At 45.1% G+C, this 20327-nt stretch overlaps 1 protein-coding gene across 1 annotated transcript in view; it reads right to left on the bottom strand.

Moving 5' to 3' along the window:
* TBC1D22B (TBC1 domain family member 22B) overlaps nt 1-20327 on the bottom strand; it is an 80596-nt gene that overhangs the window by 24170 nt on the left and 36099 nt on the right. Inside the window, exon 8 of the mRNA XM_042938610.1 lies at nt 17284-17398. Within this exon, the coding sequence (XP_042794544.1) occupies nt 17284-17398 (115 nt within the window). The remainder of the gene's footprint in view (nt 1-17283; nt 17399-20327) is intronic.

Raw genomic sequence — 20327 nt, 5'->3', positions numbered from 1 at the left:
GCCACACATGCAAATGTTCAGGCTGGAATTCTGTGCCAAAGGCGGCTTTTCTCCTTAGACCCACAGCCTTATTTTGAAAACAGGATGTTCACTGCAGTCCCATGTGCTGCAAAGACACAGGCATCTGACAACATATATTCAGAATCCAGCCCTTTCATTTATGAGAATTATTACTACGACCTACAACTAACCCCCTTGGGACAACATGTAACAATTTTCAGATTTTCATTCTGTATAAACAGCATTTTTTAATGGACATCAAAGACTGTAAAAACCCTTTTGAGGGGGTTAGGGTGCTTTGTTAGAAAAGCTATAATCCTGGGGCGCCTGGGTGGTTCAGTCAGTTGAGCATCCGACTTTGGCTCAGGTCACGATCTCACAGTTCGGGAGTTCGAGCCCTGAGTCGGGCTCTGTGCCGACAGTTCAGAGACTGGAGACCGCTTCGAATTCCGCATCTCCCGCTCCTTCTGCCCCTCTCCCACTCGCGCTCTGTCTCTCTCCCTTTCAAAAATAAATAAACATTAAAAAAAATTTTTTTAAAGAAAAAAGGAAAAGCTATAACCCTGGAAACAACCTAAAAGCTCAACTCCAAGTACAGCTACAGTTAATACATGTAAAGTGCTAACTATCGGGCCTGGCACACAGTGGGTACAATATAGTCTATTTCAGATGAAGCTTATCAAGAATTTGTAACGACAAAGGAAAGTGTGTCACAGTGTTAAGGGAAAAGAGCAAGATACAAAATTATTTATGGTATACTCTCAACTACTCTACATACAATATTTATGTGTGCTTATATAAGCACAGAGGAAAGACAAAATATACCACAAGGTTTACAGTGTTTATTCCCTAGGCAGTAGAGATAAAAGATTTTTATTTTCTTTAAGCTTTACTCGACTTCTCAAAATTTCTACAATAAGCATAATTTTTATAGTAGGGGGAAAAACGTACATTATTTTAGAAAAGAAAGGGCTACAACTGACTACACCTGTCTTTTATCACCAAAAAGGAATAAAGGCTTTGTAAACTAACACTAAGCTTGCAGAAACTAAGACTTCAGATAACATATAAGGGTCCACTTGAGAAATCACATGAAAAAAAAAACCACAACCTTCTAAAGAAATAGCATCCCCTCCCCACCAACTTAAACACCTACTATGTGCCATATACATACTATTAAAGAATACTGAGCTCTAAGACCCAGTTCAGAACCTTCCTTTTTCTTTTTGCTTCCTATTACATTTCTGAGACCATCCTGTACCTGCAGCTCGCTGCTCCACACGCGTTCCACCACTTTACATGTCCACCCCCCTAGGGACAGATAGCAGGTGGCTCTGACTCCCGCTACCACAGACAAGGCCCTGAGAGACGACCCCCTCCGACCCTGTACAGGAAGTGCTCTGAGCCACAGGTACAGGCAGCGAGCGCGCTCCCCGGGGCCAGCCCAGCAGCGACAAGGACAGTGCCGCCTCCTGGACCGAGCGCGGCTGCTCACACTAACTGTCCTAGGCAGGAGCCCCCCTTTCAGAACGGGGCTGGAAGAAAACCGTAAGACCCACAAGGAAGGCTCAAGACCAAAACCACTCCTGCCGCTCCCACGCATCTCCCAAATGAGGATCCAGAACTCCATGATCATTCGAGGAGTCCTCTCCACCCGGGGCACTCTGCAATTCCAGAACACCACAGTGGAAATGTAACTGGGAGTGGGAACTATCCACCGCAGAGTAGCAACGGGGGGAAAAGAGCCTGGGTCCCCGAGAACGGGGAGCACAGCTACCGTATCAGCCCTGGCAGCCTGTGGCGTTTTTGTCAGACTGAACGGCACGTGGCTAAGAGTACCGACTCTGGAGCCAGACTCAAGTCCTGGCTCTGTCACTCGCTAGGTGTGCGGCTTTGGGAAAGGACTTTACTTTGGTGCCTCAATTCCTTCTCTGTTAAGGTGGTAATATCCTACCAGTGTCACAGGATACTGCAAGGATTAATACATGAAATGTGCTAACAACAGTGCCTGGCACGAGAAGCGTGACGTAAATGTTAGCTGGTATCATCGTTATTAAATGAGGCCCAAGCAAACTTCCATCTCTTTGGAGCCTCTGTTAGTTTGGATCTCTGTTATTCGCAGCCACCCCTCACCTAACTCCAATATGTACCTTAAAGATTAGCTAATTTTCAAAGCCTTCCGTTTCCCCCATTTGGTCTAAAGGAGGAAAAATCTAACAACGTAAGGTCTTAAGTCGGTAAGATGCCACTCTCAGGAGCTGAACCGATTCCAAACCATTAGCTGTCCAGGAGCAGAGGGACCAACAGACAAGATGCTGAGCCCTCTTTGGGGGCCTCGAGTCAGGGGCTCTGTCTCCCCGTGTGCCTGGCCTGCGCATTAGACCTTTGTTTTCACAGACGGTGGGACAGTTCACCAGCCTTTCAGGGAGTGGGAGGAGAGTTTTGTTCTAGTGTTCTGCCTGCTGGGAGGATAAAATTCACACATTCAGTCAAAAACTGTGAGCTGAGTGCACCAGCAAAAAAGCAGCAGAGAAAGGAAGGCCCAAATGCTCTCTGAAGAGCTTCATTCAGCATAAACAGTCTGTTCAGGAGGATCATTAAACATTCCACTTGAGAAAATTCAACATATAATTGAAGCTGGAACGGGAACCCATGCCAGCAATGTAGTCTCGAATGGGGGCAGCGTCTTTGGTTGTCATTACAGAGCGTACAACAGCCAGGACTCCGACTGGAGGCAATGAGATTTGAAGGATATTTTCTGGCTATTTTAAAAGGCAAAGCATCCAAAAAGAGGAAACCCAAAAGCTCTTGATAAGAATCAAATTGCCCACTCTGGGCTCGACGAGAACATGTCCATTTATTAGCTGATAAAACGTACTTGAGCGGCGACTCTAGTCGAGTGTTTATTTTTCTGAGAACCCCAAGTCCTGGGCCTGACATCAGGCTCGTGTATGCCTGAAATACTCAAAGACAGCTTTGGGAAGAACTAGTTCTGCTTAAACTGACAAGAGTAACTCGTCTCTTTGCCGCTCTAGGCAGTTCCCAGGAGCCATCTGTGATTGCAGGGCAATTTCTAGATTCTGTGATCTGTTGGGGCAGAACGATTCGGCCCGACTGGTGGGCAGGAGAAGATTCAAGGCATCAGACTGCAGATAGCCTTTCTACTTCCTAAAGCCTTTGGTTGCCTGATTCCTGTCTTTATAGTTTTAAAACTAGACACAATACCTTACATAATATTTTCTGAACACAAAAGTAAGGAAAGGGAAAAATAAAATTTTGGTCACCCATCTAAAGCAGCTCATAAAATCAGAACGTAAATACTACATCCAGAAAAACACCGCTTTAAGAAAAGTGTCAAGGGATTCAAGGTGTCACTTGCACGTAATTATTTTTAAGTGATTCAAAATGCGACATAAACGTATTACGGGGCACTATTCACCTGGCATTTGCAGGCAGGTACACGATGGCAGCAGCCAAGGTGAGGATGTCACTGCAAACCCTAGTACGGGGAGGGTGGAGGGGCTCCCAGCTCATTCCTGGAGGGTCAGACGACCCGGCAGAGCAAGGAGGGTAAAGAGAATTGGTCTCCTGCAAGGAGGAGGTCAGACGGAAGACTTCTTCTGAGGCTCTGACAGAGGCAGAGACCCGCAGGGAGTCGACTCTGGTTCATGAGGACCACGCCGCAGACCGTGAGAGAGGCGGCGTGCTGTCTCAGAGATGCAGGGAAGCAGCTGACCAGCGAGCCCTTCCTGACACTGTGCCTGATGGTGCAGTGACTAAAAGGTAACTGTTAACTTGGAACGACACACGATCTCTGGCTGTTCACTTCTTAGCGTGGAGCAGCCTGAGCACACGTGCATCATGAGACCCTGGTTAAAATTAATTTTAAAAATCAACACACCACCCCATTTTTTCTACTTTCCTGTATTACTTTTACTTAGCAAACGTTACTGACTCGGGGTTACCCCAGCCTCTTGGCACTGGCTGTGGGAGCCCAGATTACATAAACCCAGACTATGTATTTGGGTTAATGGGCCAACGAAGGGCCAGGTCCAGCAAACACCTAGCCTTCTAGGACCTGTCCAAAGATCACCCACAGAGACAGGCAGCATGTCCCCAAGACACTGTGGATGCAAACAGGCTTGGGGAGTCCAGGGCCCCCCAACGTCAGCCTGAGGCTCTTCATCTGGGCTCAAACGCCTTGAGTATGTCAGCTGTCACCATCTCTCCTCTGTTACAATTTCTCGCTTATTCCTGGGTCAGATGCCAGGCAGACAGAGCAAGCAAGCAAGCACGTGCCACTCAGCTCACTGCCCGCGAGAGAGCAGGCTAGGTCTCAAGGTTCCCGAGGTGATAAGCCACAACCTGCCCTTGGAGAACTTCCCTCCGACATGAGAGGAAATCCAGCACTGGACATCCCACTGGACATCCCACCAAATGCACACACTGCTCTCAAGTGCTAGCTGGAAGTAGCTCAGCTCAACACGCTGGCGGGGCTACACCCACATATATGTGTGTGGCCGGGAAGAGCCTCAAATATTCCTCAACCGCCTATCATGTACAAGGCTGCTTCATCTAGGAAGACCGGGCCAGGAGGCACCTTGAGGAAAGCATCCAAAAATGGTGGGCACTAAACAATTCAACGTCAGGGCACCTAGGTGGCTCAGACGATCAAGCATAGGACTCTTTAAAAAAAAATTTTTTTTTAATGTTTTTTCATTTTTGAGAGAGACAGAGAGAGAGAGAGAGAGACAGAGTGTGAGCAGGGGAGGGTCAGAGAAAGAGGGAGACACAGAACCCGAAGCAGGTTCCAGGCTCTGAGCTGCCAGCACAGAGCCCGACGTGGGGCTTGAACGCACAAACTGTGAGATCATGACCTGAGCCGAAGTCAGACGCTTAACCGACTGAGCCACCCAGGCGCCCCTAAGCATAGGACTCTTAATTTCCGCCCAGCTCATGATGTCAGTTTGTGAGATGGAGCCCTGAGTCAGGCTCTGCGCTGCTTGGAATTCTCTCTCTCTGCCCCTCCCCCACTCTTTCTCTTTCTCTCTCTCTAAGTACATAAATAAACTTAAAAAAAAAAGCTTTCTTAACAAAATGTATATTAGGCTTCACGTTAAAAAGCAAACAAGTAATGTCCTCTTAAGACGATAATGAAAACCCACCATTACGAAATAAGTTTGTCCAGTTTCATCTTTGGCCTCCACTCCTCACCAGACAGGGGACAGGATGAGCAGGGTGGCTATTGCAGGCAAAGGCTCAGATATGAGATAGAGAATAAGGCCTCCCAGGAACTGAGAGCGTGGAGCTGGAGTATAATCCACAACAGCCCAGGACCAAGACAAGGAGGCAGTGTCCGTGGTACCTGGGGGAGTGCAGGCAGTTACTAACAGCACCCCCTTTTCTCTGAAAGTGAGTGTTAACTATCAGAAACTAACTGCACGGCCAGCCCCTCACCTCCTTCAGGACCTGGCACAAACACCCTCTCCTCAGCGTGACCCTGGCTCACTACCCTGTTTAGGGCCTGCTCCCGTTTCCACGCTCGCCAACAGGGCATATATCTCTGCTTCACTTTTCTCCATAGCACTTATCACAATCCAGCAAATACTTTACCTGTTTTTCTATCCGTTGTCCGTTTCTGCTCATCAGAAGCTAAACTCTATGAAGGGATTTCTCTTTATTTTTTTTTTAATTGTTTTTTAAACATTTATTTATTTTTGAGAGACAGAGAGAGTCAGAGCACAAATGGGGGAGGGGCAGAGAGAGAGGGAGACACAGAATCTGAAGCAGGCTCCAGGCTCAGGGATGTCAGCACAGAGCCTGACGCGGGGCTCGAACCCACAAACTGTGAGATCAATGACCTGAGCCAAAGTCGGACGCTTAATCGACTGAGCCACCCAGGCACCCCATCTTTATGTATGATTTACTTACAGTAGACGACACGTAAGTGCACAGTTCTGTCTCGACCCACGTATACATCTGTGTAAAAGATGCTTCAGTCCTTGGGCACCTGGATGGCTCAGTCAGTTAAGCATCCAACTTCAGCTCAGGTCATGATCTCACAGTTTGTCGGTTTGAGCCCTGCATTGGGCTCTGTGCTGACAGCTCGGAGACTGGATCCTGCTTCAGATTCTGTGCCTCCCTCTCTCTCTGCCCCTCCCCCACTCACACTAAAAATTTTTTTTTTTTTTAATTTTTCAACGTTTTTTATTTATTTTTGGGACAGAGAGAGACAGAGCATGAACGGGGGAGGGGCAGAGAGAGAGGGAGACACAGAATGGGAAACAGGCTCCAGGCTCCGAGCCATCAGCCCAGAGCCTGACGCGGGGCTCGAACCCACGGACCGCGAGATCGTGACCTGGCTGAAGTCGGACGCTTAACCGACTGCGCCACCCAGGCGCCCCAAAATTTTTTTAAAGATCTTGGTCCAAATAGAGAACATTTCCAGCACCCCAGAAATTTCCTTATGTCTCTTCCCAATCTCCCACCATAGTCAACCACTGCTTTGATTTCTACTGCCATGGATTATTTTTGAACTCCATTTACGTGGAATGATACAATGTGTCCTTTTTTGGTATCTGACTTGTTCAACACAGTGGTTTGGGGATGGTTTCTTCCATGTTGTTGTATTTATTGACAGTTCATTCTTTTTATTGCTAAATACTAATCCACTGAATTTTCCTGTTAACAGATATTTGGGTTGTTTCCAATTTTTGTCTATATGAATATAGTTGCTATGAATATTCTTGTACAGTCTTTTGGATACTGTAAGCTTTCGTTTTCCTTGAATAAATACCTAGCAGTAAAAGACTGTGCTTTTTCTCTACTTTATTTATTTATGTTTGTATCCCTAGTGCCCAGAGCAGTGCCCAGCACAGTACAGATGCTCAATGAATACTCGCTGAGTGAGTAGTGCTACTCCTGTTTCCATCTCTTAGAAGAGATAAAACTTCCGGCTAATTCAGCATAGTATCAAAATATTGTAATTCACTGCCCCCTGGCGGCCAATCCTGGCAATGCCATACTAATTCCTAAATATCTTACAAAGTTAATCGTGAACTCTTCATTCTCTCATTTACCTAGACATGTATGGAGTGGTTATTTCGGACATCAAAATGAAAGCACTAGGAATCTAAGATATTTAAAATAGCCTCTAGTCTTAAAGAATCATATAATCTGGTGGCAGAGGGCAGGAGGACAATACAAACAACAACCTGCATGATGAAGTGCTATAGAAGAAACGTACGGGGGTTACGGACACAGCACTGTTGTGGGGGCGGGGGCAAGGCGAGGGTGAGGGCAGGCTTCCTTTGTAAAGGAGGCACAAAGATTAGCCCAGGGGAGAAGAAGGGCATGGTGCAGGACAGGCTTTAGATTAAAAATGTCAATTTGGGGAGGCTGAGTTTAAGGGGTGTGGGAGGGAGCAGATCCCACAGGACCTTGCACAAGCTAGGCAACCTGGACACACTTGAACCTGTACGTGAGGGGATGTTACTGGAGACCTTTAAGTAGAGGAGCCGCATGGGCAAGTCTGTATTTGAATGGTGTGTAAGATGGACTTGAAAGGGGATAAAAGCAGAGAAGGGGAAACACACGTGGCCATTTCAGCAACCCAGGTCTGACCCAGGGCAGTCACAGAAGAACGGAGAGCAAGGCACATGCAAGAAACGTTTAGGACATAAAATCATCAGAGGCTTGTAAATGATTAGATAGAGAAGGGGGAGACTCACGCACAATTCTTAGCATTTCTGACTAAACAGTCAAAAAACTCTGCCAACTGTGAGAAAAGAGTGGCTGGGTCCGGGGAGAGAAGGAGTCGGTAAAACACAGAGTGTGAGGAGCCTAGGGGTAGCAAAAATCGCAGGCTGTCCCCAAATAACCGTTCCCTTTTACGTCTTGGTGAAGGGACCCCTAAAGAGTACTGGCCACCTGGGATACAGACTGTTTTCTGGCCAGCTATGCTCACATGACCAAGTGTAGACAAAAGAGATTCAAACCTAAGCACCATATACAACTTTGGGAAGTGTCCTTAAATGGAAAGAGTATTCCCTTTCTTCCCTTCCTTCTCCGTACTGGATGGAATACAGACGTGATGGCTGGAGCACAAGTAGCTATATTGGATCACAAGAAGGAAACCACATGCTGAAAACGGAAGAACAAGAGTGAGGAGCCTGGGTCCCTCATATCTTAGGGCAGGCTAAGCCCTAAGATACAAGCCCTGGACTATTTACCAGTCTTTTTTTTTTTTTTTTTAATGTTTTTTAATGTTTTTATTTATTTTTGAAGGAGAGAGAGAGAGACAGAGCATGAGCAAGGGAGGAGCAGAGACAGAGGGAGACACAGAATTCAAAGTCAGCTCCAGGCTCTAAGCTGTCAGCATAGAGCCCAATGCGGGGCTCGAACCCACAAACTGTGAGATCATGACCTGAGCCAAAGCCGGACGCTCAACCGACTGAGCCACCCAGGCACCCGACCTCTCGTCTTTTTATATGAGAGAAATTAAATAAGCTTTCCTATCTTGCTTAAGATCCTATTATTTGGGGTTCCCAGTCACACGCAGCCAAGCTAGCCCTAACTGATCATCTACGACGCATCCAAGTGGAAATGTCACACAGGGGCCGGGACTCGTAAGTCAGAGGTCTGGGAAAGACTTCCCTTCTGGGAGTCCATCGCCATGACGCTTCTGAAAACATCACGCTTCAAGTAGAACTTGAAATGAAAATCATACTATGCTGCTTCATGCAGACGAGAAGAGGGAGAGCTATTCGATACCGAGGGTTTCATTTTGTACTGATGGAAACCACCAGACAGATACCACTCCGCCTTTGGAAACAAGACGGGTCATGAGCTCAGCTCTTCTACAGGATTTTTTCATATGCATCACTCAAAAGTTGCCAGTAAGCAGTTTGTTTTGATGAGGACCACACTAGCAGGTATGGTGGACCTTAATATGTTTGGGGCTAGATCAATAATATTGTGTAAGCGCAAACGTTCTTGTGGATGAGAGTTTACAGGTATTCTGCAGTCTCAGGGACCACAGGCCAGAGACTAGATCTCCTTTAGCACTGTCACCCTGGGCCCAGACACAGCTGGCTTATCCAGAGATAAGCTTCTATGTGAGCAGCTGTCTTCAGCAGATAAAGAAGCTGCGTGGGGGCCAGGCTAGCTATAGACAGCTTCTCTATCAACTCAGAGGGAGTCACTGGATCTCCGTTTTTAACTCTTCTTACAACAAACATGACATACCACGAAGCAAGCTCAGGTGCTACTTTATAGACATGACGGAGTGCAAATAGGGGACGAGAAAGGAGAGAGACTCTGATAGAGCAGACCCTTCAAGCTATGGTTCAGGGAGATGGGGCAGTGGGCCAAGGCTGCCTGGTGGCACCTGCCCAGGATGACAAAGGCAAGAGCCTGGCTTATCCCACAGGTGAAAGATACCTGAGGCCTCCTGAAGCAGGGGTGTCATAGCAAAAGACTTTTACCGTAGCTGCCTTATTAGGACACAACACCATTAGAGAAGGGGAGGAAAGAAGCATCATTACCTAAACAAGAGAATTATTATTATTATTTTAATGTTTATTTATTTTTGAGACAGAGAGAGACAGAACATGAACAGGGGAGGGGCAGAGAGAGAGGGAGACACAGAATCTGAAACAGGCTCCAGGCTCCGAGCTGTCAGCACAGAGCCCGACGCGAGGATCGAACTCACGGACCGTGAGATCATGACCTGAGCCGAAGTCGGACGCCCAACCGACGGAGCCACCCAGGCGCCCCCTTTTTTTTTTTTTTTAATATAAGCTCTATGCCCATCGTGGGGCTTGAACTCACCACCCCAAAGAGTCACTTGCTCTACTGACTGAGCCAGCCAGGCACCCCAAGAATTATTCTTAAAGGTCATAAACAATATTGTATCTCTGTTCAAGACGACCTTGAGGCTGGGGAGAAGTCTGAATGCCTTATTTCTTTAAAACGTAACTTATATCCATCAACTGGTGAATACATAAATAAAACGTGGCATATCCACACAATGGATATTTGTATTTGACCAAAAAAAAGAATGAGGTTCAGACAGATGCTACAACATGGATGAATCTCGAAAACATGCTAAGTGAAAGAAACTAGGCACAAAAGACCACACACTGTAAGATTCCATTTACATGAAATGTCCAGGAAAGGCAAACCCATAAAGACAGAAAGTCGATTAGTAACTAATTAGGGGTAGAGGGGATGGGAAGCTTAAGGGTGATGGCTAAGGGATACAGGCTCTCTTTTGGGGGGTTATGAAAATGTTCTCAATTGATTGTAGTGATGGTTACACAACTCCGTAAACTAAAAACTACTGAACTGTACATTTTAGTGGGTGAATTGTATGGTATATGAATTACATCTCAATAAAGCCACTACAATAAAAAAGCCCACAAAACTTAATTTATAAACTCACTGTAACTCCAGTAAAGATTCTAAAAGGTTCCCACTGCCTGAATTTGGCAGGTTGATTCTAAAGTTCATGTAGCGGACAGAAGAAATGAGTGGACATTTCACCAAAGAAGACATCCAAATGGCCAATAAACACATGAAAAATGCTCTACATCATTCACCACCAGGAAAATGCAAATCAAAACTGCAATGAGATACCACCTCACACCTGTCAGAATGGCTAAAACCGAAAACACAAGAGACAGCAAGTGTTGGCAAGGATGTGGAGAAAAAGGAACCCTCGTGCTCTGTTGGTGGGAACGCAAACTGGTGCAGCCACCGTGGAAGACGGTATGAAGGTTCCTCAGAAGGTTAAAAATAGAACTACCCTATGATCCAGCAATTGGACTACTCGGTATTCACCAAAAAAACACAAAAACACTAATTCAAAGGGATACGTGCATCATCATGTTTATAGCAGCATTATTTACAATAGCCAAGATACGGAAGCCCAAGTGTCCATCAACTGATGAATGAATAAAGAAGTGGTGTATACACACAATGGAATATTATTCGGCCATAAAAAAAAAAAAGAATGAAATCTTGCCATTTGCAATGACACGGATGGAGCCAGAGTGTGATTATGCTAAGTGAAATAAGTCAGTCAGGAAAAAACAAACACTGTATGATTTCACTCATACGTGGAATTTAAGAAACAAAACAAATGAGCAAAGGGGAAAAAAAGAGAGAAAGGCAAACCAAGAAACGGACTCTTAACTGTAGAGAACAAACTGCTGGTTACCAGAGGAGACATGGTGGGGAGGATGGGTGAGACAGGTGACAGGGATTAAGGGAGCACTTGTCATGATGAGTACCAGGTGTTGTATGGAAGCGTTGAATCGCTATATCGTACACCTGAAACTAATGTAACTGTTAACGATACTGGAATTTTTTAATGTATTTTTTAACACTTATTTATGATTGAGAGACAGAGACAGGCAGAGCATGAGCATGGGAGGGGCAGAGAGAGGGGGAGACACAGAATCCGAAGGAGGCTCCAGGCTCTGAGCGGTCAGCTCAGAGCCCGCCATGGGCCTCAAACTCACAAATCGTGAGATCATGACCTGAGCCGAAGTCAGATGCTTAACCGACTGAGCCACCCAGGCGACCTTATACTGGAATTTAAAATAAAATTTAGAGGGGCACCTGGGTGGCTCAGTTGACGGAATGTTCCGTTCTTGGTTTCGGCTCAGGTCATGATCTCATTGTTCATGAGATCGAGCCCCACATCAGGCTCTGTGCCGACATCACAGAGCCTGCTTGGGATTCTCTCTCTCCCTTTCTCTCTCTGCTCCTCCCCTGCTCTCGCACTCTCTGTGTCTCAAAAACAAATAAACATTTTTTTTAAATAATAAAAATTAAAATAAAATTTAGAAAGGAAGGTAGAAACATGAAAATAAATTAAAGTTCACATGGAAGAAGAGCCAAACCAAGTTTTTAAGAAAGGTGGTGAAAGGGACTGGCCCTGGAATAATGACAAAACACACTACAAAGCTCAAAACCCCAACTGTGTGCTGTTGGCATCGAAATGGAAATAAGTGGAACAGAATAAAGAAGGAGAACCATGTAAATAAAGGAATTTATGTTGTATTACCAAGAGGGATTTCACACCAGTGAAGAAAGGATGCATTATTTATAAATGGTGTTTGAAACAATGAACCATTCAGTTGCACAGGAACTTTAATCTCAACCCTCACCATTCAGGAAAACAAATTAATAATGAAATTTAAAGAGCTAAATGTAAAAACAAACCCACAAGAGTATTAGAAGAAAACAGGAGAGAGTATTTTCATAATTTTGAGGTGGGGAAGGAAAGACTTCCTAAGCAAGATACCAAACCCCCAAACTAGTGGTCTCCTTCGCGACCTCAGCACCATTTGCCAGGACTGGTTTACTTGTTGTTTGCGAGCCCCTCCACTAGAGGGCAGGGCCCACCTCTGTCATTTTAGCCTCTCTATCCCCTGGCAGGCAGCAGGAGCTCAATAAACACCTGTCAAACGGGCAGATTTGACTACATAAAAATCAGGATGTTCTATATAAGGAGACACAATCAACAAAGTTAAAAGACAAATGATAGTCTGGGAGAAAAACAATATTAGGCTGAACCATATAAAATTCTCATTTGGCAGTGGGGGGTCAAAAATGGTTGAATATTAGCAATTTTGTGTGGTATAGCCTACTATTTTTAACACATACCAGGTAAAGGAGGAATATATCTAATCTACAAAAGTTTTTACACAAGACCAACAATCCAACAGGAAAAAGTGGCAAAGGATCTGAACAAGCAGATCCCCAAGAAACAAATGCTAATATGTACACAGAAGAAAAGATAAACAACCTCACTCACGAACAAGCGGAACAAAAACAAACACAAACCATGGTTTATTTGCCAGATTGGTGAAATAGAATTAGATTAGGATATCTAGTTCTGCTAAGGATATGAAGAAAAGTGCACCCCACGCTAGTGGCTGGAGTATAAACTGGTACAAACTTAGAATTTAGACGTGTAATTTAAAAGTACCTAAGGACGCCTGGGTGGCCCAGTTGGTTAAGCATCCAATTTAGGCTCAGTTCATGATCTCACAGTTTGTGAGTTCAAGCCTCATGTTGGTTGGGCTCTGTACTGACAGCTCGGGGCCTGGAGCCTGCTTCCGATTCTGTGTCTCCTCTCTCTGCCCCTCCCCCACTCATGCTCTCTCTGTCTCTCAAAAATAGATAAATATTAAAAATAAATAAGTAAAAAATAAAAAAAAGAAGTACCTATTTGGCATGCTCTTAGGACTAGCAATTTCACTTCTGGGGCTCTCTTTCAGAGAAATAAGGTTTGTTTTTTGCTTGTTTATTTATTTATTTTTAAGATTTTTAAGTAATCTATATCCAACGTGGAGCTTGAACTCATAACCCTGAGATAAAGAGCTACACGCTCATCTAACTGAGCCAGCCAGGCACCCCAGGAGAAATACGTAGTTTAACACAAATGCACAAGAAAATATATATAAGGATATTCAAAATAGGTATATTATTTATAATAGCTAAAAACTGTAGACAACTTAAATGTCCTTCAATAGAGGAATCGTTAAATAAACAAACTGTAGTAAAGCCTTATTAGGGGAACAAATGTCATTGCTGAAAATGATAAGGTAGATCTGTATGTCCAGACTTGGAAAGCTGGCCGTGATTTTTTTTTTTTTTTTTTTTTTTTTAATGAAGACAAACAAGATATAGAAAACTATGGATAGTTGGGCACCTGGGTGCCTTAGCTGGTTAAGCGTCCAACTTCAGCTCAGGTCATGATCTTGCAGTTTGTGAGTTTGAGCCCCGCATTGGGCTCTGTACTGACAGCTCAGAGCCTGGAGCCTGCTTCAGATTCTCTTCCCCCTCTCTCTCTGCCTCTTTCCTGGTCATGCTTTGTTTCTCTCTTTCGCTCTCTCAAAAATAAATAAATATTAAAAAAAATTTTTTTTAATAAAAAATAAAAAAAGAAAAGAAAACTATGGATAGTTGAAGCACTGGGCTGGCTCAGTTGGTAGAGCTTGCGACTCTTGATCGCAGGGCTGTGAGTTCGAGCCCATTGGGTGTAGAGATTACTTAAGAATAAAATCTTTACAAGCAATTTTTTTAAATTTTAAGTAGGCTCCATGCCCAACACGGGGCCCAAACTCCTGACCCTAAGACCAAGAGTCATACACTCTATCATTGAGCCAGCCAAGCACCTCCCCCAAATAAAATCTTTAAAAGAAAGAAAAGTATGAATAGTTTAAACCCATTTTTTTCTCAACACAATAAAGAAAAATAGTATGTGCAGTACACACAGGGAAAGGTCTAGAAGAATATACACCAGATCAGAGTGGGAAGTAAGGGAGGTAACAGCATTTCTATACTGTTTTGATTTTTTTCAATGAGTACGTACTTTGTACCGCAATTTTTTTTTTTTTTTTTTTTTTTTAAAGGCAAGGAGCAGTAAGAAACGTACTGCCTGCTTTGGAACAGAGAATGGAGTAGAGGGAGCCATTAGAAGTCTGAAAACAGGGATCTAAGTTGAAACAGCAGCAAGTCATATTAAGAGGACAGGTATTAAGGTCAAAAGACCTAGGTCTGAGTCTGGAAAGCTTATTAAATCCTTGAGCCTGGGATTTCTCCCTGTAAAGTGAGTTGTGCATCTACCTTAAAGAGATACTGGGGCCTACTAAATGAAATCTGGTAGGCCACAGTGCTTTGCAAAATGGTAAAGTGCTTTAAGAATCAGGGTGTTATCCCTGGTTGGCGTGGTAAAGCCCTAAGCTGAAAACCAGAAAAACAAGGGCTAAAGCTACAAACTCCTAAGGAAAAAAAGAGGGATGGGAACTGATGGAATAAGAGAGATTTAAGAGACACATCAACCAATTAGAATGTGTGGACCCAATCTGTACCCCGATTCAAACAAACTATTAAATATATTTACAAGAATCAGAAAAACGTGTATGTTGATTATATATGAGATTATACTATGGAGCTATTACAACTTTTTAGATGTAATAACTGCATTATGGCTGTGAGTTTCTTTAATCACTATCCTCTAGAGCTACACATAGAAATATCTATGGATGAAATGATATGATGTCTAATTGCTTCCCAATAATTCACAAAGAGGAAAGGATGAAGAGAACGGATAGAGGGATAGATAAAACAAGCCTGGCTGGGAAAGCTGGGTGAGAGCTATATGGAGATTTATGGCATGATTTTTTCTACTGTTACATCTGTTTGAAACTTAACCTAACAAAAGTTTTCATAAAAAAAAAAAAAAAAAAGAATGGGCCCACCTTCCTCAGTCTAGGAGGAGGTACCAAGACCTTTCTAAAGTCTGTTGCAGCAGTAAAACTGGGCATGGCCTTGCCAAGACTGCCTCCAAGGAAGGGTGGAGAAGCCCAGGCTTTAGTGCATAAACGCCGTGGGTCAGCAGGTGCGGCTGCCAATACCAAGATCAGAATGCTGGCATATCTATCAAAGAAAGGCACAGTACTTGGTGGGACCAACAGAGCTGTGCCTACAGAAAGGAAAGGAAAATCTGGCATACAATATAAATGGCAGCTAACGAGATAATTAAATATCCAATTAGAGACTGCAGCTGCTGAGGGTTATTTGTAACTGGCATGATACTGTTACCGAGATTCCACGCCAGCATTTACACTTCAAATGTAGATTAGTGAACGGATTACTACCTTCTTAGGCTCATCCTTTAATAGTGTTTTAGAAGAGTACTATTGCAAGGAAGCAACCCCCAAATCCCAACAGATTAGCTGCACTGCTCTTAATAAAGTTAAACACACAGAATTAAGCTGCCTCCGAAAGCTGACCCATTAATGTGAAAGGGAAAATGAAAAGTCCTCTAGCAAAAGCATTACCTATCTGCTTTTCGTAGCTACATTTTTTTTTTTAATGTTTATTTATTTTTGAGACAGAGAGAGGACAGAGTATGAATGGGGGAGGGTCAGAGAGAGGGAGACACAGAATCGGAAGCAGGCTCCAGGCTCTGAGCTGTCAGCACAGAGCCCGACGCGGGGCTCGAACTCACGGACCGCAAGATCATGACCTGAGCCGAAGTCGGCCGCTTAACTGACTGAGCCACCCAGGCGCCCCCGTAGCTACATTTTAACTAATCTTTCTTTTGCTTAGGACCCCCAGATAGAGTGGGCAAGAGAGACCTTCCTCCCAGTCCTGCTCAGCTTGCTGCCAATAAAGGGAATGGGGGATGGTGTCATTTAGTTGTCTTACTTTTCGGAAACTGCCTCATAAAAGACCAAAACACCATCCATTGAGCCCTATGAGAAAACAATGAATGGGATGGATCAAGTGAGATAGTTTCATGCCCTTACCCTCCAAGGGGCTCCACTCTGGTCTACTTCTCATTACCCTCTTCCTCTCCCACACCGGCTTCCTCCAACACCCACAATAACCCACCACCTCCAGCGCCTACAGAAAGGCTTCTAGTCTTTGCTCTGCCATCAACAAGGAGACAGGGCATCTCACAACCCATTGGTGAAATGAGAGGATAGATGGATGATGTTCTGAGACCCCCTCCAACATTCTGATTTCCACATGAGCTTCTCCTTAACTGCCTGAGCAAATACACATGACACATGGGTTTTCTTGGGAGTCTCTAAGCACAAGCGGATAAAGAAATCAAAAGGAGAAGGGGAGGATCCTCAACCCCTTTTAAGACTCTGCCCAATTCAGGCCTGGCCAGAGGAGGAGGCTGGAGCTGTAAGAAAACCTAACTGCCACCACGGTATCCAATCACCCTATCCAAAGTGACAAGAACCCAGTGGGATTAGAGGAGCAGGAGGAGGGGAGAAATCAAGGTCCTGGAGCTCTCCTCGGCCTGTTCCAGGACCTCCAACGTGCGCTTGATTCTGATGCCAGCACCTTTCATGCTGCCAACATACAGCATGTGAACTGGAGTGTGGAGGCCTGGTGTACAATCTAAAACTCCAGCTTCCACGATGAGGGCCTGTGTCTGAGACGAGTTCAATATAATCCTAAAAGGACCTCAAATAAAGCATCAAACCATCTGCTTACGGTAGAACAAAAAAGGTATCCATTTGGTCATTCTGGAACCAAGTGGGTCCTTTTTGGGTGACGTCTGTGGCCATCTCTAGAGATAAATTCCAGGCTGCTTCTGCTGTCAGACAGGTTTAGCTGTGTATTCGAAGGCCACTACCTCTTTTTTAGCAAGACTGGCCTACTGGCTGCACTCTTGGGAGAAACAAACAGACCGCAGATAAGAAAGAGCAATAGTTTGTTCAGCTTGGTACTCATGCTTCTTACCCACATATTCTGAGAGGAAGACGACAAAGAACGGAGTGACCAGGTCATTAATTCCCTGGACGTACCCACTGGCAGGGTGTCGGATGGCCCAAATAAATAGAATTCTTTCGAAGATCTAGGAAAAGGAGAGAGAAGACAGGACTGTTAAATCATAGGGATACCCTCCCTCCCTCTATTTACCTATGTCACAATTTGCCTCAGGGATGCTGCCAAATTTTTAGGAAAATTCTAAAGCTACTCTGGGACAAAGGAAGTTTATAAATGCAGAAAGTTTCTAAGATGCTGGTTGTTTTTAAGCAGGGGTGGATAGACAGTTCTTGCCTTTGTTTCTCTTTTCAGTATCCAGCCACTGTGATATAAAATGGGGAAAATGGGGGGGGGGGCCTGGGGGGCTCAGTCGGTTAAGCATCTGATTTCAGCCCAGGTCATGATCTCATGGTTTGGGGGTTCGAGTCCCATGTCGGGCTCTGTGCTGACAGCTCAGAGCCTAAAGCCTGCTACGGGTTCTGTGTCTCCCTCTCTCTCTGCCCCTCCCCCACTTGTGCACGCTCTCTCTCTCTCTCTCTCTCTCTCTCTAAAATAAATGGATGTTAAAAAATAAAATAAAATGAGGAAAACGGGAGGGCAGGGACACAAAGGGCTTAGGAAAAGGTCTGCTTATCGATGTCCCTAACCCAGGCCACCCCACTCTCATTTGTAGATAACGATTTCTTGATTTCCAGAAGCAAGATGGTAAAACATCTAAGTTCTGATACCTTTTTGACACCTTTTTTTATCATCATAGGATGTGGAGTAGAAACGCCTTCCCCACCACGCTCCCCTTTCTCCCCGCTGAGACAGAGGAAAACTTCTACCTAGACTTACTCCTAGCCCGACCTGACTGAGAACTATCAACGCAGGAAGTCATTGTGTGTATCAGGATGCAACCCAGACATTTGCTGGGGAAAGGAAAGCAAATAAACCAAATCCTACAGCTGGGAATTTGAGAACAGAGAAATCAGCCTGGGCCTCCATGAGGAAGCCACCGGGGTTAAGTATATTAGCCACAAGAGACCAGAGACCTAGACTGGGGAGAAGGAAAAGATGTCTAGGGTCCCTTTTCAGAGTCTGGTCCTGCCCCATTCAGCTACACTCCCTCTGCCTTCATTAGGCTCTCAGCTATCCCCCCGTCTTCTCTGATACTATTCATCCCTGGGCTTCATCCTGGTGGCCAAAACTGCCAGTCCGACACGTTCCTTACACTGGCTTTGACTGGGCTGCCTCGTGTCTCTGCGAGCCACACCAGAGGGACGGCAGAGCTGATGGTGACCACGTGTGGGGGGCACGGGAGATGAGAGGGCCTCCACTGCACACACACGGGCTCTGGGGGCAGACTGAAGAGGCCTTCTTAGAGGTCAGGTGCAAGGAAGAAAGCCCCCCAGGGAGAACAACGGGAAGGAAATGCTTGTATGGTTTTGGAGTTGGTAAGCTAGCGCAGAAGAGAAGTAGAGAATCTAGAGACACAATAAAGGATGTGTCCCAGCCCCCGTGTTGAGTCTGCCTTCCAGCTGCAGAGGGAAATGAGACACACGCCCATTGTCAACACTCTTGCCCTTACAGGCAGTGAGAACAAGCCCTACCAGGAAGCAAGCTGGCCTCTCTGCCTCCACTAGACTTGCCCACTTGCTCTCTGGGGCTGAGGGAAGGGCGTGACATCCTCACATGGGTTAGGCCCAACACTTTAACGGGGGCCCTCTTACATTCTTTCCTCCCTCCCTTGAAACACAAGCCCAAGCTCAGGCTAGACCCACCACGTTCAGGAAGATCCCAAGGGGCTCCTGCCTGCCTCCTGTGGCCTGTGTCTGTCTGGACGTCTCTGTTAGTTCTGAGAGAGGAGGGGAGGGGCAGAGACAGAAAGAAAGAGAGAATCCCAGGGCTTCTGCTCCACACTGTCAGCTCCTCGTGAAAACACAGATCCTCGCTGACTGGTTTCAACAGTGGCCAAGGGCATGGAGGCCAGCAGCTCACAATCAGGAGAACTGTGACAATCCCTGCTTGGTAAGGATGGGACAATGCAGGTGCTCACACACTGTACAAGTGAAGATGCCACAGACATGGCCTGGCACCAGGCCTGGTTACCAGGGGAGACCGTGGAACCTTCATGACAGAAAACAACCTGGGATAATCTTGCCTTGTGGAGAAGAGTGGAAAGGATAATCCCTGAAGGTTTTTCTTGCACCTCTTGTACTTGGGTAATTCTCCCTTACTGTAGTCAATTCTCAAGTTACCTTTCAGATATGCAAAGCAAGCCTTTCAGTATTCTGTGTTGCTTAGTTCTCTGCTCCTTGGTCGGCATTTTAAGTAATACTCTGTGAGAGGACTATAGCCAGCTAGAAGCAAAGATGATTCAAGACAAAATGGAAAGAATGTAGTTTGAATTCCCTTCTTTGTATTCAGATTCTACTACTAGAAGCATGTTAAACAAACTGCGTTCCCTGTCTCCAAGTTTATAGTAAGCACGCGCAGGTAAAAGAGAAGTATCTGAACATCTCCAAGTTAAAGCATAAGCAGGGCTGAGCCGTGGGAAACAATGGGAGGCACAAAGGGACCCTCAATGGGTCTTCCGCTTCCTTTGAGCTGAATCTTAGAGTTAAAATAATGCTGTCACCACGCCCTTCAAATCTTCTTAATGCTACTGGTAAGTCATGAAGGATCCCACCAGTGGAGATCTGCATTTAAATAGAATTATGAATATAATCTAAAGTCAAATAGAAATTATTTTGAGCATGTTTACCACCATCCCTCTCTATTCCAAGGAAAACTGAAAACAGGATTCAGAGAGCACTTACACCCAGCGTCCTAGCTACCGTGAAGCTGCTAAGGAAATCCCTAGTCTCAAGGAGGTTATAATTACTGCTCAGGTCAAAAGATAACAGTCCCACTGAGACCTTCTATGCGTTTCGTGGACTTGTCAGGTTTCACAGTATCATGACTACTTCAACTTCTGGGTATATTCTCAGAAGGATTTAAAACAGGGACTCAAACAGACATAATACCCAAAGTGG

The sequence above is a fragment of the Panthera leo genome, chromosome B2 (genome assembly GCF_018350215.1).
Source record: "Panthera leo isolate Ple1 chromosome B2, P.leo_Ple1_pat1.1, whole genome shotgun sequence".
Classification (NCBI taxonomy): Eukaryota; Metazoa; Chordata; class Mammalia; order Carnivora; family Felidae; genus Panthera; species Panthera leo.
This window is presented reverse-complemented; position numbering and strand designations above follow the sequence as displayed.